Source organism: Rhinolophus hipposideros (genome assembly GCF_964194185.1).
Source record: "Rhinolophus hipposideros genome assembly, chromosome: 3".
Classification (NCBI taxonomy): Eukaryota; Metazoa; Chordata; class Mammalia; order Chiroptera; family Rhinolophidae; genus Rhinolophus; species Rhinolophus hipposideros.
The window spans coordinates 19749468-19774289 of record NC_138049.1 but is presented as its reverse complement, the minus strand read 5'-3'; the positions used below and the strand labels follow the sequence as shown (position 1 = coordinate 19774289).

Sequence of the window (24822 nt, the reverse complement as noted above, 5' to 3'; positions counted from 1 at the left end):
CCTCTGTCTCCAATATTCTAAAATTTCACAATGTTGTTTTTTGTTATAGGTCTATTTTCGTCCATTGTGCTGGGTCCTGTCTACCAGAAGGTTCATGTCCGTTCACTTCTGGAAATTGTTAAAAAGTATTTTTATTTTCTTCCTTGTGTTTTCTCCTTTTCTCTCTTGAATTCCTATTATTTGGAATAGGACCTTCTGGACAGGTACTCTATAACTTACTATGTATCTCACCCATTTCTATTTTATTTTACTATTTTCTGGAATAGTTCCCTAATTTTATCTCCCAGCCTTCTATTGAGGTTTTCATTTCTCTTTTAAGACTTTTAATTTCTGAGTTTTAATTTTCCTTTAAATTGTTTTTTTGTTTGTTTGTTTTGGGCTTAAATACTAGAGACTTCCTTCAGATCTTTGGAAATTCCTATCCATGATTAAGATTGGAGGAAGAAAACACTGGAAAGTCTAAATGGATGAGTAGTATTTAATGATTTTGAGCTTTATTGTAGGGTGGTCTGGGTGAGCTGTTTGGGAATCTTCCCAATCTCAGGATCTTTAGTTATTTCCTCATGGAATGGTTCTGTTCCCAGGGAAGTTTTCATTCTGCTTGGGAATAAGGGACTACCGTGTTTCCTCGAAAATAAGACCTAGCCAGACAATTATATAAGACTGGGTCTTATAGTAAAATAAGACCGGGTCTTATATTAATTTTTGCTCCAAAAGACGCATTAGAGCTGATTTTGCGGCTAGGTCTTATTTTCAGGGAAACATGGTAGCACGTAAAGAGTTCTATGAGCCAGTAGAGGAAGGTAGGTATTGGGGTGTTCTCTACTTTCATTATCACTATTCATGAAACTAATTACTAGATTATATACATATATATATGTATATATGTGTGTGTATATACATATATATGTACACACATATATGTGTGCAGAAATATATATATATGTGTGCAGTTAGTCTTCATAAATCATGGAGTCCCTATTTGCAAATTTGTCTACCTGCTAAAACTTGTAACCCTAAAATCAATAGTCATGGTGCTTTTATGCACATAGCAGTTAAAAAGTTGAGTCACCTGACATATGCATGTTCCCAGCTAAGGTAGAATACAGGCTCTGCCTTCTGGCTTTGCTTCCCATACTCTAAACAAGTGTCCTTTTCACAGCCTAGTTAGTGCCATATTTTTCATATTTTTTTTCACTTTCTCTTGGTGATTTCACTGTTTAAAACTTCCCCCAAGAATAATGTTGTAGTGTTGTCGAGTGTTTTTATGTGCAGGAAGGCTGTGATGTGCCTTATGGAGCAAGTATGTCTGTTAGATAAGCTTCATTCAAGCATGAGTTACAGTGTTTGTTGTTGGCCATGAGTTCAGTGTTGTTGAATCAGCAATATTTAAATAAAATCTTTAAATAGAAATACATAAAACAAGGTATGTATTGATAGGTTGATAAAAATATTGTGACCAGAGACTCACAGGAATCTAATCCTGTATTTCCCATCAGAGTAACAAGTCCGTGGCTTATTTAGTGCTTACAGAGACTTGATGGAACATCACGACCATAAATACTGAACATCAACCATAGGCGATCTAGAAATCTTACCTTCTTTTCAGAAAACTTGCACCCTGATCCTCCATATTTCAGCAGTCTCTTCCTCATTTATCCTATCCCAGTTCCAGAGGTTTATGCTGCTCAGGGATTGCTGTCACTTTGAAGGTTCCTGCAGTGCAAACTGGATGGTTCTCAGTCTCCCTACTGTCAGCCTGGGAAGTGCCTTTTAATGTAGCTTTAGGTCCTCCGAGTTTGTTACATCCGTCAGCTTTCCAGATTCCAATTTTTTTATTTTTTATTTTTTATTTTTGTCTTCTTTCCTCCCTGTCCATGTATTTCTTTATGTCTCTATGTCCATTTGTTCCTTTCCTGTAGAATTGTGGGGCTTTGGGAGAAAGCAAATATTGATGGGGTGTTCTCTCTACCATCCTAACTCATTAGTCAATTTATTTTTGTTTTGTGACTCATGCCACCACCTTTGCCATATGGCCTTGGAAGATGTCGAAATTGCTAATGTTTGCATGATCCGGATTGTAAAGGACTTAAGAGATCTTTTACTTGCAGACAACGGAATGAGAAAACATCTTCCATTTTCCTTCTCTATCGTGGCTTTATAAGGAAATATGAATTAGTAGGTGTCTTTACAAAGCATTCTTCTAGCTCAGAAAAAGAATGTCTAGTCACAAGTAGAATTTTTTCCAATTTCATTACAACCATAATCCTCTCCAGGCCTCTTATAAAATTTTTGAACTGAGATCTTTATAATGCTTATTTTTCACTGTTAGCATGCTAAACAAAACTGCTGATCACTTCCAGATCACTTTCCGTTCCTCATTTTAAAAATCATCTAACATTTTAAACCAATATACAAAAATAATAGCTAATAGTCTACAAAGTAAGACTCCATCCAGTTAGGGTAAAAACAGAAATAGCTAGATTGATACTCATTGCTTTAGAATCTTCTGTCAAAAGATTTTTTTAAATGTTATTCTTTTATTCTGATTTTTAAAACAGTCATGTATAATCTTTGTGGATATATTGAAAATGCAGGAAACTAAAGAGGTCACCATATATATATATGGAATCCTTTCATTCTTTCTCTGTAAATATAGTGTATCGTTAATGTATAAAATCCTTCCAGTCTTTATTTATAAATATAATGTATCATTAACATTTTCCATGTTATTCTCCCACAAATCATTTTTAATTACTATATTATCACTTACTGGTTGGTGACCTTTTTCTGTAAAGGCCAAAAAGTATAATTAAAGTAATATGGTCTCTGTTACAATTACTCAATTCTGTTGTGGTCTCATGAAAGCAGCTGTATATATTACATAAAGAAACAAATGGGCATGGCTGTTTACCAATAAAATTTATTGGTAAAAACATGCAGCACCAGATTTGGCCCACTGGCCACAATTTGCTAACCCCTAGATATTTTTTAAAAACTTTTTATATTGACGTAATTATCACAAAGTTGCAAAATAGTACAGAGAGATTCCATGCACACTTTACCCAGTTTCCGCCAAATTACATCTTAAATAACTACAACATCAAAACCAAGAAATACACATTGGTACAGTTGTGTTTATAGTTCTGTATCATTTTATCCACGTGTAACTGCCACCACAGTAACGATACACATCTGCTCAGTCATCTAAAGGTCTTCCTCATTTTACCTTCATGTGGTCACAACCACTTCTCTCCCTGGCCATCTCTACTGCTTGGCAATCCCTCATCTATTTTCCATCTCTGTAATTTTGTCATTTTTTCGAATGCTGTACAAGTGGAATCGTACAGTGTGTGACCTTCTAAGATTGATTTCTTTCACTCAGCACTGAGCTCCATCCAGGTTGTTGCATGTATCAAGTGTTCCTTTCTACTGATGAGTTGTAAGTATTCCAGGGTATGGATATAACAGTTTGTTTGCTCATTCACTTGTTGAAGGGCATTTTGGTTATTTCAAAGAATTCCGTTAAGGTTCTAGTGACCATTTGTCCATGTGATTCAGCATTCTGTAGCAAACACTAGACTTCTTGACCTCCATGTTTGGTTCAACTGACTTAGGCGGGTATTCCCTTGTTATAGTCAAGCGGCCAAGTTGAATGTGGTTCAGAATGTGGCAGTCCACATTTCAGTTGTTCAATTGAATAATACTGGATCTGTCATTAACTCTTTAAAATTCACTGATTTAAACCACAGGCCATTGTTTCTCCAGGGACTTCATTTGCTTTGCAGGCTAGTGCTGACATTGTCTATGTTTATGGTGAGAATTGAATAAAAGAGTCTTAATACTTGTAGAGACTCAGGTTCAAGTCTCAGTGTTACCATTTATTACCTGTGGTCTTAGAGAAACCACCTAACCTTGAACCTTTGTTTCCTTATCTGTGAAATAAAGAAAAAATAGTACCAGGTCTGTCTCACAGGGCTGCTGTGAGGAGCAAATGAGAATACATAGGAAATGCATTTGGGGAACAGGAAAACACCATACAAATGTTACATAAATATAAATTCATAAAAGTAAATAAACATTAGTGTTTTAGAAAAGGCAGTTTTATAGGATGAGTAGTTTTTCTTAACAAGTAAGTGTGTGGAGGGGTGTGATATCCTTGCTGGGGAAAAAAAATAAAACTTAAGACCCTGTTTTACAGAGTCAGAAGAAGGCCAAAAGAACAGAGAGCACGAGTGGTAATTCTGTATGCTGTAATGGATGACCTGTGTTGCAAATACAATACCATCTGGCAGATGTGAGAAGAAATCATTTAAATCAACAATGTGTGTAATGAGCTACCATCTGATTCCTGTTAATCAGGCCTTCCTTTTTCAAACTGTCTTCCCTGGGTTTCCATGACCCTGTTCTCTCCTGCTTCTCCTTCTGGCTTATCACCATCATCTTCTTGGCCCTTAAAGTATGGAGTTCCCTAGGGATCATCCCTGTACTTCTCTTTCCATGACCTCTTCCCTGGCAATCTCCTGCCTTTACATCACTCTCCAAACAAAGCCTACATCTGTGTCTCTAGCCCTGACCTCCCTCATTTCCCTCCTGCTGGCTGGATAACTCTATTTCAAACTCAGTATTTCCAAAGCTGAGGTCATTTTTCTTACTAAAATGGCCCTTCTTTTCAAATTCTCTATTTCTGTTCCTACTATCTTCTCAGTCCTGTGCATCCTTCTCCCTTTGCCACAACCCAACGCTCCCCAAATGTAGTCATGTCGTTGATTCTTTGACCACAGTGTCTTCCATTTCCTCTTTTCTTTCCACGTCAGGCCCACCCCTTTAGATTTTTAACTAAAATGCTGTCTTTTCTCCCACCATCATCCCTTCATCCCTCCTCACCTTTGTCACTTGCATCTTCTGGAGCTCTGTTCAGCTTCCTCCTACTCATGTTGTTGATTGGTCCCCTTGTTTGTAGAAAAAAGCCCAGATTGTTATGCTAATATAAAATCTTCTCCATGATCAAGCTGTTTTTTAATCTTTATATACTCAACCAGATGAACGAAAAGGAAGTAGCATGAAGTGAAACTCTTTTTTTTCCCCCCCAGAATTCCATAATGTTTTCCTTGAGACACTTTCCTAACTTCATTTAAAGTAATTTATGTGCATACTTTCTCTCCTTTTCTATGCTGGATCCACGTATGGTTTCTCTCAAAATTCCCACAGAGTTGCATATAGCAGACATTGAATGAATGATTGGTCCTGTGGTAGAAACTCCATTCTTGTTTGACCCAGACATTCAACAGGTATTTATTGAGCCCCTTACAGTGGGTCAGGTTCTTGGAGTCATTGGGATCTAATAGGCACAGCTTCAGCTGTGTTCTTTTTTCTTTTATATTTGAGTTTTTTCTTCATTTAACTTTTTAAATACTGCTATGATTGAATATTAAAACCACAACAATAGCAAGTAGTGAACATATTATGTGTATAATCCTTCACTCGCTCGCCACTGTGTATAAAATGGCAGCAGTGAGTGCTACTCACTGACCCCATGAAGAGGTCTGACCCCCAAACACCACCAAGGGGATGATCTTTCCCATCCTCATACGTTTTTCCCATTGTAATGGCACCTCTTTTCTGATTTGGATCCAAGTCTACCGGTTCTGCTTGGTCCATTTCATCAGTCTCTCCTACTTCCTTTCAGATAGGAGTTTATTCCAACAAAGAGAGTTTATTGAGAGAGAGAAAAACCATTCTCAGGAAACTTACCTTACATTTGATAATTAAGTGGCCTTTTTCATACAGTCTGATAAATTGGCATGCCTTTGTTTATCACACATATAGCCCTCCCATTCTAGTGGAATCCTGAAGGTGTTACATTGGATTACTTATGGCTTTATGCTAAGGTATTAGTATTTACGTGTAAACCAAAGCCATCAGGCACTTTGCTTAAGAATATATTAAATATTAAACATTATACCCTGGTTTCCTGAAGGATATGGAATTTGCTTGTTTAGTGAAGTGAGAAGTTTATTAGGAGAAGAAAACACAGGTAAGTTTACAAATGATCTTTCTAAGAGACGGAAGTAGTTGGTGGGGAGGGAAAAGAGAGTGAGGATGTTAAGCTATTGAGGTCTCTCCTCCAGTTAGTTATTTCTTCTCAGGCAGGCAATTCCATGAAACTAACATAATGTGCTCTTGGATCTTATACAGATGGCAATCAGGAATTATTTCCCTGTGAAGTCTGTGGAAGACGCTTTGCAGCAGATGTTCTGGTAAACATAAAGACGTTTTGTAGATGTGTTTCATTGGAGTTAAATGAACTGTCAAGTTAGTGAGGAGGCCGCAGTGGCAAAGATTAAAGACAGATGTGGAGGGAAAGCAAGGGAAGAGAAGTACATAACCCTGTGGTTGGCAGGCCCGAGGATGCCTAGGCAGATCGATGCTGCCCCATTCAAAAGGGAACTTATTAACTGTGGTCCTCTTACTAAAAGGACACCAGATGAAAGGGTCTTGGCACAGCTGATTGTCTCTTGAGAGGTTTTGGCTCTTTTGCCTTTTCTATACGCATCAGAAATTCAAATTTTTAAGGCCAAAACACCAGGGAAATTAGCTAGTCAAGAGGAATGAACATTGAATTTGGAGCATCTGGAAACTTGGCTTTTAGCCTCAAATTTGTCACTAATCCTGACAAGTCCTTTAACCTCCCTCTGTTTCCTGCTTTGCCACGTATAAAGACAACCCTCCAATTTCAGGGGTTTTATGTTATTTGAACAAAATGGATATAAAGCCTTTTCCAAGATTTAATTGTTAAACCATTTTCAAGCTAACTGCATATCAGGTTTCCTGATTGATGTCTATAAAATGGAATAAAAGCTTGATTTATTTCCGAATTAGGGAGTCCAACAGGTATTAGCCCCCAATATTATAAAGAGATTCCCAAGAAAAATGATTTTTAAAAATTAAGATGACAATGCAATTGTTAGTTGGGACATTTTAGATCAAGGAGACTTACATTAAACTTCAAGGATTTGGACTACATGCCTGACTACATTTGGGGGACCAAAATGAGGGTGTAGGTTTTCTCTGGGGAATTTGCAAAATGAAATACCTGTTCTTTTATTTAACTGCCTGAATCTAGAAAGGAAGTTCATAGGGCCTCTTGTGGCTTGGCAACCCACGGGTCTGATGCCTTGGCCAGCCTGGGGCTGCGTCCATGGGAAGGGGTTTGAGACCATTCGAAGAGGGATCACTAACCGTCAAGTACGTCTTGGATCCACTTGAGTTTTACTTCCTAGGCCTATCTCTAGACTACAGAGAGCATTTGATCAACTGATCTCTCTCTCTGCTTTTTTTTTTTTTAATGGTGTGGCTTGTTTATAGCCAGGTGCAGTAATGTTCACAGTTTTGTTGGGTTTGGACAAAGCAATTATGTAAGTGATGGCTATTAGGAGTTACCCTCCGAGGAAGAGGATTGAGAATAGAAGGCAAAGATGTTCAAATCCCACAGTGGTGCAGTAGCAGACTTTATAAAGTTGGGACACAGGCAGAGTGCTATGTGTTGTTTCCCGGTTTTTGTACCAGAAACTGTTCTTAAAGGACTACTGACTGGAGTAGTGTTTTTCCTGCAAAGATATTTGCGATATTCTTGCAAATACTGTAATATTTTTAAATTTACGAAGATCAGCGTAGATTTGCTCTGAAATAAATGACTTCATGAATGAGAAATGTTTGGGTACATTAAAGGAAAATGTCTTCATAACTTAAATGGACTTGGTGTGTTCTTCATTTATTTATATGGTTGTCCTACTTGTTTTTTACAGATGTTCTCAAATATTTCTTTGAAACCTCTCCTCTCCTGTTCAGGAGTTAAGTGGTTTAATTGGCTGTATGTAGAAAAGTGGCCCAGTTAAGCTCAATTTTAAAATGTGGAGTGGTCAGAAGAGTTTTTCTGACAAAGCTCCTCCACTAGTAGGTAGCTCATTTACCCCTTGCTGTACGCGAAGGGCTATGTCAAAAGGATGGTAAAACTGAATATTAAGGTTGTTGGGATTCGAATTTCCTGCTATGTTACTGAATGACTTGCTCTTGGAATTTAGAAACAGTGCAGGCAGGAAACAGAATATAAGAAGTAACCAACAAAACTTCTTTGGTTTCAGTGAGTACCTGAAAATAGCTCAATATCCGAAATATTTATTTCAATTTAAACTATAAAGTTTATATTTTCAACATTATTTAATGCTTTTAAAACCTTTCATCCAGCCCCAGTGGTAGGGTTAAATATGTAAAAGCAAGTTTGAAGTAATTCTCTTTAGCTGTGGAGGCCTTTTCTTGACCTTGACCGAACACCATATCTAGTTATGTGTAACATGGGTGAGGAGAGCCAGATGGATTTGCTCTGCTGTGATTTGAGAGTTAGAGAATGAACTTGGCTCTGAAGGTGCAACTCAGTCACTGTAGTGGGGGCTGCCTGAGTACACTATGGCATTCCAAACTTTGTGATTGTCCATTTTTTAAAAAATGTAATCCCCACTCTTTCTTTTCTAGGAAAGGCATGGACCAATATGTAGAAAACTCTTCAGCAAAAAGCGTAAACCTTTCAATTCCTTAAAGCAAAGATTACAGGGCACTGACATTCCCACTGTGAGAAATGCTCCTCAATCCAAGGTATTCTCCATATCTTCCTTATTGTTCTTGATTACACCCCTAAGTACATTAAAGCCTCTTTCTGGCTCTCTGGTTTCATTTTTGCTTGATAGTACAGTGTAATGTCGTGTAAGTATAATCCACCTTTACTGTTTTCTTTTTAATCATGCTCACTTAGATTTCCAAATGTATTTGAGATGCTTTCCAGATGTGGCAAAACAAGAATCTTGTTTATATTTTCATTAGAGTAGCATTAAATCTAGCAATTAGCTTGGAAGAAAGTCACTTTTAATCTTACATTTAAGTCTTCCTTTAAAGTTTTCTGGTCTCTTTGTTTATCTGGTTATTTTGCATTTTCCTTCACTACTGTGACTTGTGACTTTTATTTCTGTATTTTCCAAACCTCTTTTAGTACTTTTGAAAAACAAATTCTCTATTCTCTCCCAATTTCACAGTCCTGTTTCCTGTAACTTCAAGTCTCAGCTTAAAAAAAATAAAGAAAGAAAATTATAATGGAGAGATATGTAGTCTAGGTTAGTGTATGTTGATTTTATTTTTTTATAGCCTCCACCTGTGAGGAAAGCTAACTGGAGACAACAACATGAAGACTTCATTAATGCAATTCGATCAGCAAAGCAGTGTACACTAGCCATTAAAGAAGGCCGGCCTCTCCCACCTCCACCCCCTCCATCCATCAACCCAGGTGTGTGTCCAGTTTGGTTTGCTTTTGATATTTTCTCTTAACCAATTGGGGCTATGCTTGATTTATGGCCAAATGACCATACGTTGCTCCCTCCTTTGCAATCTGAAATTAACAATAGCCATTAAATTATATAAAAGTAATTTTATTATACAGTTTATCTTATCCTATTTTTTTTCCAGTTCTGCAAAAAGATTCTGTGTTTACTTCTAACTCTGTCTCAACATGAAAACATCACTCTTCCCAGTGTCATGCATGGCATTACCTAACTCCAGGGGATACCGTTCACGCCATGGTTTATGAGAATGGAGCAGTTGAAGCAGTTCTGTGACAGCTCCCTAGTGTCAGATACTTATGGTTCTTTTGTATTTATTTATTTATTTTGAGATAAAATTCCTGATATATAAACTTCACCATTTTAACCATTTTAAGTTGTATAGTTTAATGACCCACAGCTTTTTTACCCTAAACTTTTTATTTTATTTTTTTAAGTAACTTTTTTTTTTTTTTTAATTGGGGAATAGTGTGCTTCTCCAGGGCCCATCCGCTCCAAGTCATTGTAGTTGTGGAGGGTGCCATTTTCAGCTCAGCTCCAAGTCCAGTTGCCATTTTCAATCTTAGTTGCAGGGGGTACAGCCCACCATCCCATGCGGGAATTGAACCGGCAACCTTGTTGAGAACTTGCGCTCTAACCAATTGAGCCATTCAGCTGCCCCTAAACTTTTTGTTTTGAAAATGTTCAAATTTATAAAAAAGAGGAGAAAACAGTACAATGGTCACTCATGTACCTTCCACTGAAATTTGACAGTTGTTGACATTGTTGTCATGTTTTCTCTCTCTCTCTCTCTCTCTCTCTCTCTCTCTTTCTCTCTGGCAGAACTATTTAAAAGTAGTTTCAAAATTCATAACACTTTACCTCTATTTCAGTATGCATTTCTTAAGCGTAAATACATTTTCCTGAATAACCACAATACTATTGTCACACTGTATATATAGACTCATGTTTTCCCAATTATCTTAAGAATGTCTTTTAAAGCTCTCTCCTCACCCCCCAGTCACAATCCAAAATTCAGTCAAGCTTTATGCATTGTCTTTTGTTGTCTCCTTAGTCTCTTTTGATCCGCACAATACCCCTACCAGGCCAATTATCCTCTTAGAATGTCTCATTCTAAATATGTCTGTATTTTCAGTCATATTAGTGTTTAACATGCATCTCTATCCCCTCATCTTTCTGTAAATTAGAAATTAGGACTCAATTAAATTAATATTATTAGGTTGGTGCAAAAGTAATTGAGGTTTAAAAGGTTAAAAATAATTGCAAAAAACACAATTACTTTTGCACCAACCTAATAATATTAATCCCTTATCAGATTTGGATTTTCAAATATTTTCTCCCATTCAGTGAACTGTCTTTTCAATCTCTTGGTGGTATCTTTTGATGCAAAAAGGTTTTTAATTTTGATCAAGTCCAATTTATCTTTTTTGTTGTCGCCCGGCTTTTGATGTCAAACCCCTCAAATCATTGCAAAACCCAGTATCATAAAGCCTTTGCCCTATGTTTTCTTCTAACAGTTTTACAGTTTTAGCTCTTTAGGTCTTTGATCCAGGTTGAATTAACTTTTGTATGCAGTGTAAGGTAAAATCCCAACTTCATTGGAAGTTTGGTATCTAGTTTGGTATGTGGTTATCTATTAATAGTTTTCTCAGCACTGTTTGTTGAAAAGACTATTGTTTACCCATTGAATGGTCTTGGCACATTTATTAAAAGTCAGTTTGACCATATGTGACATGGTTTATTTCTGGGCTCTCTATTATGTTCCATTTGTCCATATGTCTGTCCTTATGCTACTACCACAGTTTGGATTCGTGTAGCTGTGTAGTAAGTTTTGAAAGCAGGAAGTGTGAGTCCCCCAAGATTGTTTTGGCTATTTGGGGAACTTCGAGATTACACATGAATTTTTAGGATTTTTCCTAATTTCTGAAAATACCATTAGAGTTTTTACAGGGATTGCATTGAATCTGTACATTGTTTGGGTACTGTTGTCATTTTAACAATATTGTCCTCCAATCCATGAACAGGGGATGAGTTTGTATTTATTTATGTTCTCTTTAATTTCCATTAGCAATATTTTATAGTTTTCAGTGTACAAGTCTTTCAAATCCTTGGTTCAATCTATTCCTAAGTATTTTATTCTTTTTAATGTTATTATAAATTGAGTTGTTAACTTTCTTTTTAGATTGTTCATTCTTACTGTATAGAAATACAAGTAATTTTTATTTGTTGATTTTGTATACTGCAACTTTGTTGAATTTTTTAGTTCTAACAGTTGTTTTGGGAGTCTGGAATCTTTAGGGTTTTCTACATATAAGATTACACCATTTTTGAATGGTGTTAATTCACAAGGAAGAGATAATTTTACTTCTTCCTCTCCAATTTGTATGCCTTTTATTTCCTGTGTCTAAACATTCTAGCTGGAACTTCCAATACTATGTCGAGTATTACTGGTAAAAGAAGACATCCTTGTCTTTTTTTCCATTGAGTATAATATTAGCCAGATGTTATTAATTGACTATTTAAGCATAAATAACAGCATATTATGAGGATTATAACATGTGAAAGTGATATGTATGAAAACAGTACAACAAGGTTAAGGAAAATGGACATACATTGTTGAAAGGTTCACATTATACATGAATAGGTATAGATTACTTGAAGGTGGAGTGTTATATAGTAAAGATGACTATTATAAACCCTAGAGTAAATACTCGTAAATATTAACATATAACTAATAAGACAATATATGGAGTGGAGATAAAATGGAAAAAAAAATCATTCCAAAAGAGGAAAAAGGAATGAAGAACAGACAGGACAAAGAAAAATAGCAGATGATAGACTTAAACTTAATTATATGGACAGTTGCATAGAACTGTTGCATAGAAATACCTAAGCATTTCAGATAAATGGCAGAGATTGTCAAACTGAATAATAAAGGAAGGTTCAATTATTTACTTTCCAGAAGAAACATACTTTAAATATAAAGACAAATAAGCAGGCCAGGCAAGTGACAGAATGAGGAGGTGGGCTGTGTGGGTCTGGAGAGATGACACCCTCCCCAAAGGACAGCTGCTCTTGCTTCAGCAGGCTGGTGCCTCAAAGGAACACACATCCAGAATTGCCGGATCTAATTTCTCAAAGGATGGCAGAAATGCAGATTTCCTGATTTATATATAGCAGAAACTCAACTTTTTAGAATCTTCACGTTTGAATCTTAGGTTAGAAGTCGGGCACTGGTTTTCCTTAGTGGGGTGAGGAGGACCAGAAGGGGACACAAGGAGGATTGCTGGGAACACTGTGTTTTGATCTTGGCTGGTTATACGGGTGTGTGCAGTTTGCGAACATTTCATGGAGCCATATACTTATGATTTGTACCTTTCTTCTTGGATAAAAAGGTAAAAAGAGGAAAAAAAAAACACCAACAATGTCAAAGCGACTATAGACTGGCATGTTTGAAGCATGGAAAAAGGTATACATGCAAATAATCATAAAACTGAAGTGCCTAATAGTAATACTAGGCAAAGTAAACTTCAGAGTATTTATTATAAACTGAAATGCTGATTTAAAAAATACATTCATCAAGAAGACCTATCAGTTCTGAATGTTGATGTACCTAGTGACAGAGCTGCAAATAACATGAAACAAAAACTGACAAAACTGGAAGGAAAAGTAGACAAATTCACAATTATATTTGGAGATTTTATCATTCCTCTTTTAGTAACTGATAAAATAAGCAGCAGGAAAATCAGGAATATAGACAACTTGAACAACAGTGTCAACCAGTTTGACCTAATTGACGTCTGTAACTATAATGTGACACACAGCAACAACAGAATACAATTCTTTTCAAATAAATATAGAACATTCACCCAAGATAGACCAGCTGTAGGACCACAAATTGAATCTCAATAAATCTAGAAGGATTGAAATCATACAGATTATGTTATTTGACCACAATAAAAGTAAATTAGAAATTAATGATGAAAATATATTTAGAAAATTCCTGAATATTTGGAAATTAGCAACTCATTTCTAAATAGCCCATAGATCTACGAAGAAATTACTAGAGAAATTAGATAACATTTAGAACTGAACAGTAATGAAAACATATCAAAATTTGTGGGATTTAGCTAAAGCAGTGCCTAGAAAGAAGTTTATAGCTTTAAATACTTATATTAGAAAAGGAGAAAGGTTTAAGTCAATTACCTTAAACTTCTTCTGTAAAAAGTTAGAAAAAGAACAAATGACACCTAAATTAAGTAGAAGGAAGGAAGTAGTTTTAAGTAGAAAGAAGAAAATAACTTTCTATCGGCAAAGGTGTCAGACAAGGGTACATTTTGTCTCCCTATTTGTTTAATCTGTATGCAGAACATATCATATGAAAAACTGGGTTAGGCTCAAGAAGGAGGAGTGAAAATTGGTGGAAGAAATATCAATAACTTAAGATATGCAGATGATACCATCTTACTGGCAGAAAGTAGCAATGATTTGAAACAACTTCTGATGAAAGTGAAAGAAGAAAGTGCCAAAGAAGAACTGCATTTGAACATCGGCAAAAATCATGACCACAGAGGAAATATACAACTTCAATGAAGACATCAAATAGATAAAGAAGTAGATAATGAAGACATAAAAATTGTTAAAGACTTTGCTTATCTTGCTTCAGTCATTAATTCAAATGAAGAGTGTAGCCAAGAAATCAAGAGAAGGCTGAGATTTGGAAAGGCAGCAATAGAAGAATTAGGAAAGATCATCAAGAGCAAAGACGTGTCATTAGAGACCAAGGCTAAGATCATCCACACCCTCGCATTCCCAATTACTATGTACAGATGTGAAAGTTGGACAGTGAAGAATGCTGACAAGAAAAAACTTGATTCATTTGAAATATGATGTTGGAGGAGAGCTGTATGGATACCCTGAATCACCAAAAAGTCGAACAAGTGGCACATCGTGAAAAAGCAGCGTACTCTGGAGAAGACAATAATGCTGCTAACAAATAGAAAGCAGCAGGAAAAGTGGAAGACCAAATATGAGATGGATTTCCATAACAGAAGTCATAGGCATGAGTCTACAGGAGCTGAGTGGGGCTGTGAGGACAGGACACTGTGGACATCACTCATTCATAGGGTCACCAGGAGTCAGAGATGATTCAATGGCATGCAACACACAAGAAAATAGCAAATGTAATTCATCTTATTGATTTTCTTAAAATTAAAGTTTGTTAAAATATTTTTAAATATTTTTATTTTTAAAAGCGTGTGATCATCTCAACAGACATAGGCAAGGCCTGTGACAAATGCTACACCTATACATGTTTAAAAAAAAAAAAAGAAAGGTAGAAATAGAAGGGCACTTTTACAATAAAGGACATCTTTGAAAAATCTATAGCTGGGTCAGGGTGGCAGAATAAGTAGATGTTGTGCTTATCTTCTCTCACAACCACATCAAAATTACAACTAAACTACAGAACAACCATTATTGAGAATAGTCAGAAGTCTAGCTGAACAGAAGTCCCATAACTAAAGACACACAGAACAAGCCATGTCAAGACTGGTGGGAGATGTGGAGTGGTCTGGTCACACACCCATGTGTGGAAGTTAAAAATTGGGAGGGATATCTGGGCTATGGAGATACCCCTGGAGGAGCAAGGGGTCCCAGCCCCACACAAGGCTTCCTAGCCCAGTGCTGGGGAGAGAAATTCCCATAACTTCTGGCTCTGAAAACCAGCCGACATCGTGTCTGGGTGAGACAGAGGGCAGCTGGAGTCCCAAATGTTTCTCTAAAAGGGCCTGTACATACACTTATTTGGTGACAGACTCACTCATTCTGAGCTCTATCACTGGGGCAGCAGCTTGAAAGGAGCCAAGGACATACAGGGAGAAACTGAATTGTCTGGCTTCAGGGTATTGGCTGGAGAGGCAGCTTTCTTCCAAACAGAAGTGCTAGCAGAATCCATTTCTTTGGTGATCCCAACCCCCCTCCTGGCCTGCAGACCCATATCTGAGTCTCTGTCAACCTAGATAACACCATTGGCCCCACCCTGGTGATGCTCTGAAACCCTGCCCCCAGCCAACTTGCAGGCCTACCCAAGTCTTTTCCATACAAATGACCTGTCTTGTCTCATGCTGTAGACTTTCCTAAAATCTATCAAAGGTTCACCCCCAAACAAGCAGTGTGCCCCATACTGCTTGCTAAGCATCCCCAAGCCCAGCACTAGTAGCACCCTGCCTCGGTTAACAGCTTAGCCTTTCTCAGGCACCTCCAAACCCAGTGCATGTTGTGGCCTTCTGCAGATTGCTTTGTGGCTCATTCCAGGTGGCTCCAGGCAGGGCACAGGCTGGGGCTGAACTTGTTGGGCCCCTCTCAGGAGGCCCAGGCCCAACACCCAGTGTCTGGCTTTGGTCCAAGCTGAAGCGCCACCTGGCTGCTTCCATGGACAACACACCCAAAGGGCAGACTGGGCAGAGCTGCTAAAGTAAATCCTGCTCCATAGGGTCAGCCCCTGCACAACAGCTCCTCCCCTGTAGTCAGAGCCAGTCCTCACAACCAATCAGCCTGAGAGTCAATCCCTCCCATTGATGTGCCAACAGCAACCAAGGCTCAACTACAACAGGAGGGCACACACAACCCACACAGGGGCACACCTGCAGCACCAGGCTCAAGGGATGGAGACTGCATCACTGGGCCCCAAAGCACACCTACTGCATAAGGCCACTCTACTAAGACTGGGAGATGTGGCAGCTCTACCTAACACATAGAAACAAACACAGGGAGGCAGCCAAAATGGGGAGACAAAGAAACAGTCCTAAACGAAAGAAGAGAACAAAGCTCCAGAAAAAGAACGAAAAATGGAGACAGGCAATCTACCAGATGCAGAGTTCAGAACAATAGTTATAAGGACGCTCAGTGATCTCAATGAGAACTGCAACAAAGAGATAGGAAACATAAAGATGGAGATAGAAAACAAAAGAGAACCTGTCAGAAATGAAGAATACAAAAACTGAAAGAATACATGAGAGGGAATCAACAGTAGATTAGATGAAGGAGAGCATCAAATCAGTGATTTAGAATATAAGATAGCATAAAACACCCAATCAGAACAGCAAAAAGAAAAAAATCCAAAAAAATGAGGGTAGTTTAAGGGGCCTCGAGGACAATATCAAGCATACCAACATTTGCATTATAGGGGTACCAGAAGGAGAAGTGAGAGCGCAAGGAATTGGAAACCTACTTAAAGAAATAACGACTGAAAACTTCCCTAACCTGTTGAAGGAAATAGACATACAAGACAGGACGTGCAGAGAGTCCCAAACACGATGAACCCAAAGAGGCCCACACCGAGGCACAGCATAATTAAAATGCTTTTTTTAACTCAAAGGTTAAAAAGAGACACAGAGAGAGAGGGAGGGAGGGAGGGATGGAGGGAGGGAAGGAGGGAGGAAGGAAAGAAGCAGCAAGAAAAAAGCAGTTAGTTACCTACAAGGGAGCTCCCATAAGACTTTCAGCTGATTTCTCAACAGAAATTTTGCAGGCCAGAAGGGATTGGCAGGAAATATTCAAAGTGATGAAAACTAAGGACCTACAACCAAGATTACTCTATCCAGCAAAGCTATCCTTTAGAATCTAAGAACAGATAAAGAGTTTTCCAGACAAGAAAAAGCAAATGGAGTTCATCACCACCACCAAACCAGTATTACAAGAAATGTTAAAGGGACTTCTTTAAGAAGAAGGAAAAAAAAAAGATAAAAAGTATGAGTAATAAAATGGCAATAACTACGTATCTATCAACAACTACTTTAAATGTAAATGGATTAAATGCTCCAATCAAAAAACATAGGGTGGCTGAATGGATAAGAAAACAAGATCCTTATATATGCTGCTTACAAGTGTCTCACTTTAGATCATAAACACACAGACTTAAAGAGATGGAAAAAGATATTTCATGAAAATGGAAACAATAACAAAAGAAGCTGGGGCAGTAATACTTATACCAGACAAAATAGACTTTAAAACAAAGGTTATAACAAGAGACAAAGAAGGACTCAGTAATCCCACTTCTGGGTGTTTATCTAAAGGAACACAAAACACTACTTTGAAGGGACATGTGGATCCATATGTTCATTGCAGCATTATTTACTCATACAGTAGCCAAGAAGGAGGCAACCTGGGTATCCATCAATGGATAAAGAAGTGGTGGTACATATATACAATGGAATATTAGCCATAAAAAAGAATGAAGTCTTGCAATCTGCAACAACATGGATGGACCTAGAGGTATTGTGATGAGTGGAGTAAGTCAGACACTGAAGGACAAATGCCATATGATTTCGCTTGTATGTTGAATCTAAAGAACAAAATAAATGAACAAAACAGAAACTCATAGATGCAGAGAAAATTTTGAGGGTTGCCAGATAGGAAGGGAGTTGGGGGGAATTGGTGAAAAAAGGGGAAGGGATTAAGAAGCATAAATTGGAGTTACAAAATAGTCATGGGGATGTAAAGTACAGCATAAGGAATATAGTCAACAATATTGTAATAACTACGTATGGTGTCAGATGGGTGCTAGATTTATCAGGGTGATCACCTCGTAGGTTTGTAAATGTCTAATCACTATGTTGTACATTTGAAACTAATATAATATTGTATGTCAACTGTAATCAAAAAATTTTTTAAAACTATTTAAAAAATCTGTAGCTAACATCACATTTAATGGTGAAAAACTAAACACATTCCCACTGAGTACAAGAAAAGAAATAAGGATGTGCTTTCTGACCACTTCTATTCAACACTGTACTAGAGATAATATCCAGTGTAATAAGGAATATATATGTATATATCATTTATATAAATGATATATATCATTCAAAGATTGAAGAGGAAGAAGTGAAACTATCTTCAGTCACAGATAACATGATCATGAATGAGCAAATATAGGAAATCTTAGGAACCTGTAAAAAAGCTACTGGAATTAAAGAGAATTAACAAGCTTTCAGGATATAAGATCAATACACACAAGTGAATTGTATTTCCACATACTAGGCATACACGATTGAAAAAGAAATTAAAAACACCACTTACAATAATGTAAAAAACATTAAATACTTAGGTATATGTTTAACAAAATATATGTTAGACTTATCAAAAACCATAAAACATTGCTTAGAGAACTTAGAGGAACAAATTACATGGAAAGATTTACTATTTTCATGATTTGGAAGGCTCAGTATTGTGTTATGATATCAATTCTCTCCAAATTGATCTATGGCTCAATGTAATTCCAATAAAAATCCCTGCAAGTTTTATTTGCCAAGTAGGAATTGACCAGCTGATTCTAACATTATATGGAAATTCAAAGTATCTGAAATAGCCAAGATAATTTGTAAAAAGAATATAATTGGAGAATTTGACTGCCGGATGTCAGAAGTTACAGTAATCATGACAACTTGGCATTGGTATATCAACTGAACAGAAAAGAGGCTCTAAAATTAGACATACCGCCCCATCCATGGGCAATTGATATTTGACGAAGATAATTCAATGTGCGAAAGGATAGTTTTGTTAACAAATGATGCTGGGACAACTGGATATCACTATGGGAAACATGAACCTTGAGCCTTACACCATATACAAAAATTAATTCAAATGGATCATTGACCTAACATAAGTGCTACAACTGTAAAATTTGTAGAAAAAACTCTTTGATCTAAGGGTCAAGATTTCTTAGGCATGCATGACACAACCTGCGCTAACAATTTTGAAAAAGGAAATTGATAAATTGGGCTTCACCAAAATTAAAGAATTTCGTTTTGACAGACACAGGGAATGCAAAGGCAAACCACAGGCTGGGAGAAAATATTCATACTACATCTGACAAATGACTCATATCAAGAATATATAAAGAACTCTTACAACTCAATAAGACAACAATCCAATAAAAAAAAAGGCAAGAGATATATTTGAACAGACACGTCAAAAACTAATGGCCAATAAGCACATGAACAGATATTCAGCATTATTTTCATCAGGAAAATGTAAATTAAAACTCACAGCGAGACACCACTACATACCTACTTGAATGGCTAAAATTAAAGACTGACAGTACAAGATGGCTAGGATGTGGAACGACTGGAAGTCTCATGCACTGCCGATGGGAATATAAAATAGTACAGCCCCTTCCAACTGGTATTTATTTCATTGAACATAGACTTAATTATACAGCAATTCCAATCCTAGGTATTTATGTAAAAAGAACTGAAAATAGGCCCTTAACATGAATGTTTTTAGCAGCTTTAATTATATAGCATAAACTGGAAACAACTGAAAATGTCCATTAACAAGTGAATGGATAAACAAATTGTGGAATATTTACAAAATAGAATACAACTCAACAGTAAGAAGAAATTGCTACTACACCATGAATGTTCTCTTATATGAAATTATATAGCGTAGGCATAACTTATCTTTAGTGATAGGAAACTAGGTCTTTGGTTGCTTGAGACTGGGTTTGGGGTAATATTGACTCAAAGGGGTACAAGAGAATTTTTTCTGGTGATGAAATTGTTCTATATTTAATTGGGGTAGTTACACAAATATATACACTTGTCAGACTTATTGAACTATTCCTTTAAAATAGGTACATTTCATTGCATGTAAGTTCATTTATAAAAGTAAAAAAAAAAAACAAAAATAAAAAAACCCACTGACCTGAAAAATAATTCAGCTTTTATACTAGAAAGTAATTTTAGTGTTTTGCTTTTGCTGGGTGCTAATGAAAATGTAGTTAAAATAAAGTGTTCTCTTAAGATGTTCATTAGAAAGAACGAGAGCTGCGATTTTGATAATACCTTGGCAACAAGCTTCATATAACAAAAACATCTTTTATGGGACATACTTCATTTTAATAGCAGAAGCTATAGGGTTGAATGGCTACATTATGATTCTTTAGTTGAATAAATAAAATCATGTCAGATGTCCTGCTATATAAATTTCTGTCATTTTCATGTTGGATTTAAAATGTAAGGATTATAGTTTCTTTAAATAAATCCCTTTGTAAGGCCTCATCAAGCATACAATTTATCTCTCTGCCCTTTACATGTTATGCTAAAATATTGCTTTATAATTAACTTCTTTCTTATGACCTTATTATCATTTTATGCACCAAGCAAAATGGTTATATACAACAGCACATTTTCATTACTATCCAATTATTTTGATTGTTCAGGGATTTCATATTAGCCCATATATTGTTAGGCTTAAGCAATAGAAAATGTGTAGAGATACAACTAGAGTGATACATAATATCGCCTAGTATACACACAAGTTTGCAATAGTTTTCTTTTTTTTTCCAACATAGTTCCCTATTTTGTGACTCAGTTTTTGTGACATGTTTATATATTTGTTCTTATTCTTACTGAGTTAGGTAAGTGTGCCAAATCATTCAACTTTCCAGGACGTTGTGACAGTTTGTGGGGAAAGTGATATAATATTTATAATTGGGGTTTTCTGTGAGGCCTGGGACATTTGGTCACCATTTCACAGGGCTACATAGACATGGGTCCTCAATAGAATGCTTGCACTTTTAAATGACGCTTCTTTTTCTACTTTAATTTTTCATGAGATCCGACGTCTTCCCCATAGGCCTCATAAGAAACCCTTGGTCATCCAACGTAAAAGACCATCATCTATTGAAATAAATAGTACATAGTGATTTTAATGACATCATTATTGACAGAGGAAGAGGTGACTCAGAGTGAGACGAGAGTCGAACATGTGGCTTAGTCACGCTGTGCTCAGATTGTTCTTGTTGAAAAATGTTGATTCTCAGAATATGTAAAGTTCCCTTCCTCTGCCCCCTTAAGTCAGGGCTTCATGTCCATCCTGAGGGTTCCTGGAGGGCCTAGTTGGTGCTTCCTCTTTTCACACCTTACTGCACGGAATGGTAATTGTCTGCTTCCTTGCCTAGTCGTCTCTGAGGTGTTTGTTAGTGGGGTCATATAGTTCAACTTGGTTGTCTCCGTGGTGACATATAGTGCCAAACACACCGAAGGGCAGCAATGAATGAATGAACGAGCGAGAGTAAGTACGGCATAGTCATTGCCATAATCATGTTTTTGCCTGAACTGAGTAGGTTCATGGCAGCAGCATTTCTGATATAAGCCTTGATCTTTCCGCGGATAAACCTGAAGAAACACCCACCAAGCCAAGAGCCGAGTTCTAGATGGTTTTCTACACCATCGTGAGTTCTGCATGATAATGGCACTTTTTATTTTACTTTTCTAAGCAGTTTCACTCTTGTTTGGTAGTTGGAAACACAACCTTGCTGGACCTGTTTCCTCATAGTACTAGTATGTTCTACCTGCCCACTGTGCCAAACCCAAGTGTGGATTCTTTTAGTTAACTTTCACAACAGCCCGATGAAATGGATGATACGCAGGTACTGGGGAAACTGAAGCTTAAGGAGGTTGAGTAACTTGCCCAAGTTCACACACATAGTAAGTGAAGAGCTGGGGCTGAAAACTAGTCCGGCAGGTTGCAGAGCCTTCACCGTTTCCCAATGCTGTCCTATTTTATTTTTTTCAAGGAATTTATCACTGTGGGAAACTGTTTCTGTATTAGAATGCCTAGTCCTTGATTTCAGGGACATTCCATCCACAGGTATAAAACTGCCTGACACATAACAGGTGTTCAACGTGCATTGAATTAATGATTAAGTACTGCCTTCCAGAGTGTGAAATACAAGGTTTGGTTAAGTGCTAATCTTTTATTATACCCCAGTTTCTTCCAGTTCTTACATTTTATAAGTATTCATTTTAGGAAATGATTTTTTTTTTTAAATGGGAAGTTCCCCAAACTGCCTAAAAAGATGCCTTCAAAGACTCTTAACTTTGAAGAAATTGCTGCCTTAACTACCCATCCACACACGTAGGAATTTTGACTATCCACTAACCCAGATTTCATACAGAGTTTAAGATTGGTGCTATGTCAGATCTTTCCTGGATGGAAAGTGATTCTCTTATGTTGCTCATATCCATTCTGTCATCCCTTAAGGTAAGGTGCCTAAAACAAAATAAAACAACACTGGCGTCTCTGCTTGCTTTAGAGGAGTAGGCTCCAAGCTGCCTTTGCTGTGAGCATCTCCATGTTCTAAGAAGACCTGGGATCTTTCTCACTTCGCATTTCTCTCACCATCTGGTACTTGCAAACCAGAGCCCAACTGAGACGACTGGGTATGACACAACGGGAAGGACCTGGTACCTACAGAGCTGCCTGGGACGCTCTGATGTTGGAAGCTGGAGTTGTTTCTGGAGCCACTTTCTGATCACCTTTCCTTTCTCTTATCTCTTTTGTGAATCCCCGCCTTTGTTTCCTTTGGCTGCCTCCTTCCTGAATGTATGATTTTCCTCCTCACTTCAGAGTGCCGTGAAAAATAATTTAGCACTGCAATAGTAATGGCCTTCTGCCAGTGACACTGGCTTTACATCCATCCCCCAAACACACATTTTGAAACATCCCTCCCTCTGAAGCCCCTTAACTCCTGTATGACTTTCTGTCCCACGCAGTACCACAACCTGGGCTTCTGAACCTCCTATGCTTTTATGAGTATCATCAATGCTAACATTCTGCGATCCAGAATGAGAATTCACTAAAAAATTCATTTAATTGGGAAGTTCCTAAGTATAATTAACTTTCTAAAAAACATGATGTAAACACTTGAAGGGCACACTCTTAATTGAAATAAGTACGTACGTAGGTAGAACAATTTCCCCCTGCCATGTCCTTTATTTGAGCCCTTGCATGCCTTCCCTTCTGGAATTGGCTGTCTCAAACCAGAGCTTGAGACCTTGTTCTTTCATGTTGGAACAGAGTTCATATCCTATTTATTTCATTTCAGAGTTGTTTTTGAAATGCTAATTGCCTTTTGTTATTATCTTTACATGCAGATTATATTCAATGCCCATATTGTATGAGGAGGTTTAATGAAAATGCAGCCAATAGACATATTAATTTCTGCAAGGATCAATCTTCTCGTCGAGTCTTCGATCCAGCCCAGACAGCCGCCAAATTGGCATCCAGAGGGCAGGTAAATATCTCTCCCCAGGTGTTGGATCTCGTGCTCGTACATGCCTGGGACAAGCAGGTAGACTTTGATGGGGAACCTAAATCTATCCATCCTAAGAAATATAAGGATAGTGATAGCTGGCCACTGTCACTCATCCTCACGGGACGTGGCTCCTTTTGTGTTTCCAACTTACAACACCTTTGGGTGTTGTAGAAAACATGTTTCTATTTTGGTATTATTGTTGTAGAAAACATATTTCTAAAAAGTGTTTGCATCTTAGGATGAAGACTTGAATATATCAGTGGTATTTCTGTAGTCCATCTGTGGTTATCAGCCTTAACCACACAGGAAAGGACTGTGACCCCGAAGTGAAACTGGCTCGAGTGGGGGAAGCTGTCACTCCGACAGGCCACGTGGTTTGGTCTATAAAAGAGGGGTCTTCAGACTTTTATTTAAAGCCACAGAATCAGCAAGTTAAAGTGGACAAATGGAAGCAACTGTTATGAATAGGTACAAATAAGTAGACTGTCAACCAGGAAGACAAAGATTTATAAAAACAGAAACGGAGCCAGCAAACAGCTCCATAAACATCAAAGGTCCCAGGGGCATAACTTACAGTATCGCATAAAAACTGTTAGTTTTATAAACATGGCTCAGACACCAAGAAAAGATTAAGTTGCTCTGAATACTTAAGAGTATGAAACATGTTTAGGAAGATTTCCATGAACTCCAGTATCTAAGGAGGGTGGAACCCTCTCCACTAATAGCACACCCCTCGGATTCTGGATTCCAAGCTCTGTCTCCATGTATATTAGACAGTTATTGAAAATCTTAAAAAAATATTAAAAAATAAAAAATAAATAAAATAAATAAATAAAATTAAAAAAAAAAATCTACTCTGTACCACACACTGTGCTCCATGCTGGCTGATTGAGGATTTGTAATTCAAAGAAGGACGGGGCCTCGGAAACAACACAGTAGGAAGGTGTATTATAGTAGTTGCCATATGTAGGAGCACCGTGGAGGAAGAGGCCACCAGGATTCATAGACGGCTTCCAACAGGAGCAAACGTTTTCCCCTGAAATATCAGATTGGTTTACCAGCCTAGAGCTGGAGTTGAGAAGGACATTATGCACAAAACCCAGCTTGTGGCCTGAGGAATCCAGCATATAAGGCTAACGCACAGAGTGCCTGTGGGAGAGGGACACGATGGGATAGGCAGGGAGGGTGTCAGGTCTACAAGGGCTTTAACTCAAGCTGGATCAGAGACGGGGAATTCAGGGGAGAGAGATGCCCGCAAATCTGAGGCCAGCCAGCCTGGGGGCCTGGAAGCAGGAAGTGCAAAGTCCCCAGGAACCCAGCAAGTCCTTCTTTCCA

General features: G+C 37.5%; 1 protein-coding gene across 1 annotated transcript in view; it reads left to right on the top strand.

The window, feature by feature from the left end:
- Nucleotides 1-763: 763 nt before the first annotated feature.
- ZC2HC1B (zinc finger C2HC-type containing 1B) overlaps nt 764-24822 on the top strand; it is a gene marked incomplete at both ends in the record, with an annotated part of 32817 nt that continues 8758 nt past the window's right edge. Inside the window, 7 exon segments of the mRNA XM_081041535.1 lie at nt 764-803; nt 6064-6119; nt 6122-6181; nt 6183-6260; nt 8533-8652; nt 9196-9334; nt 23327-23466. Of these exon segments, the coding sequence (XP_080897661.1) occupies nt 764-803; nt 6064-6119; nt 6122-6181; nt 6183-6260; nt 8533-8652; nt 9196-9334; nt 23327-23466 (633 nt within the window).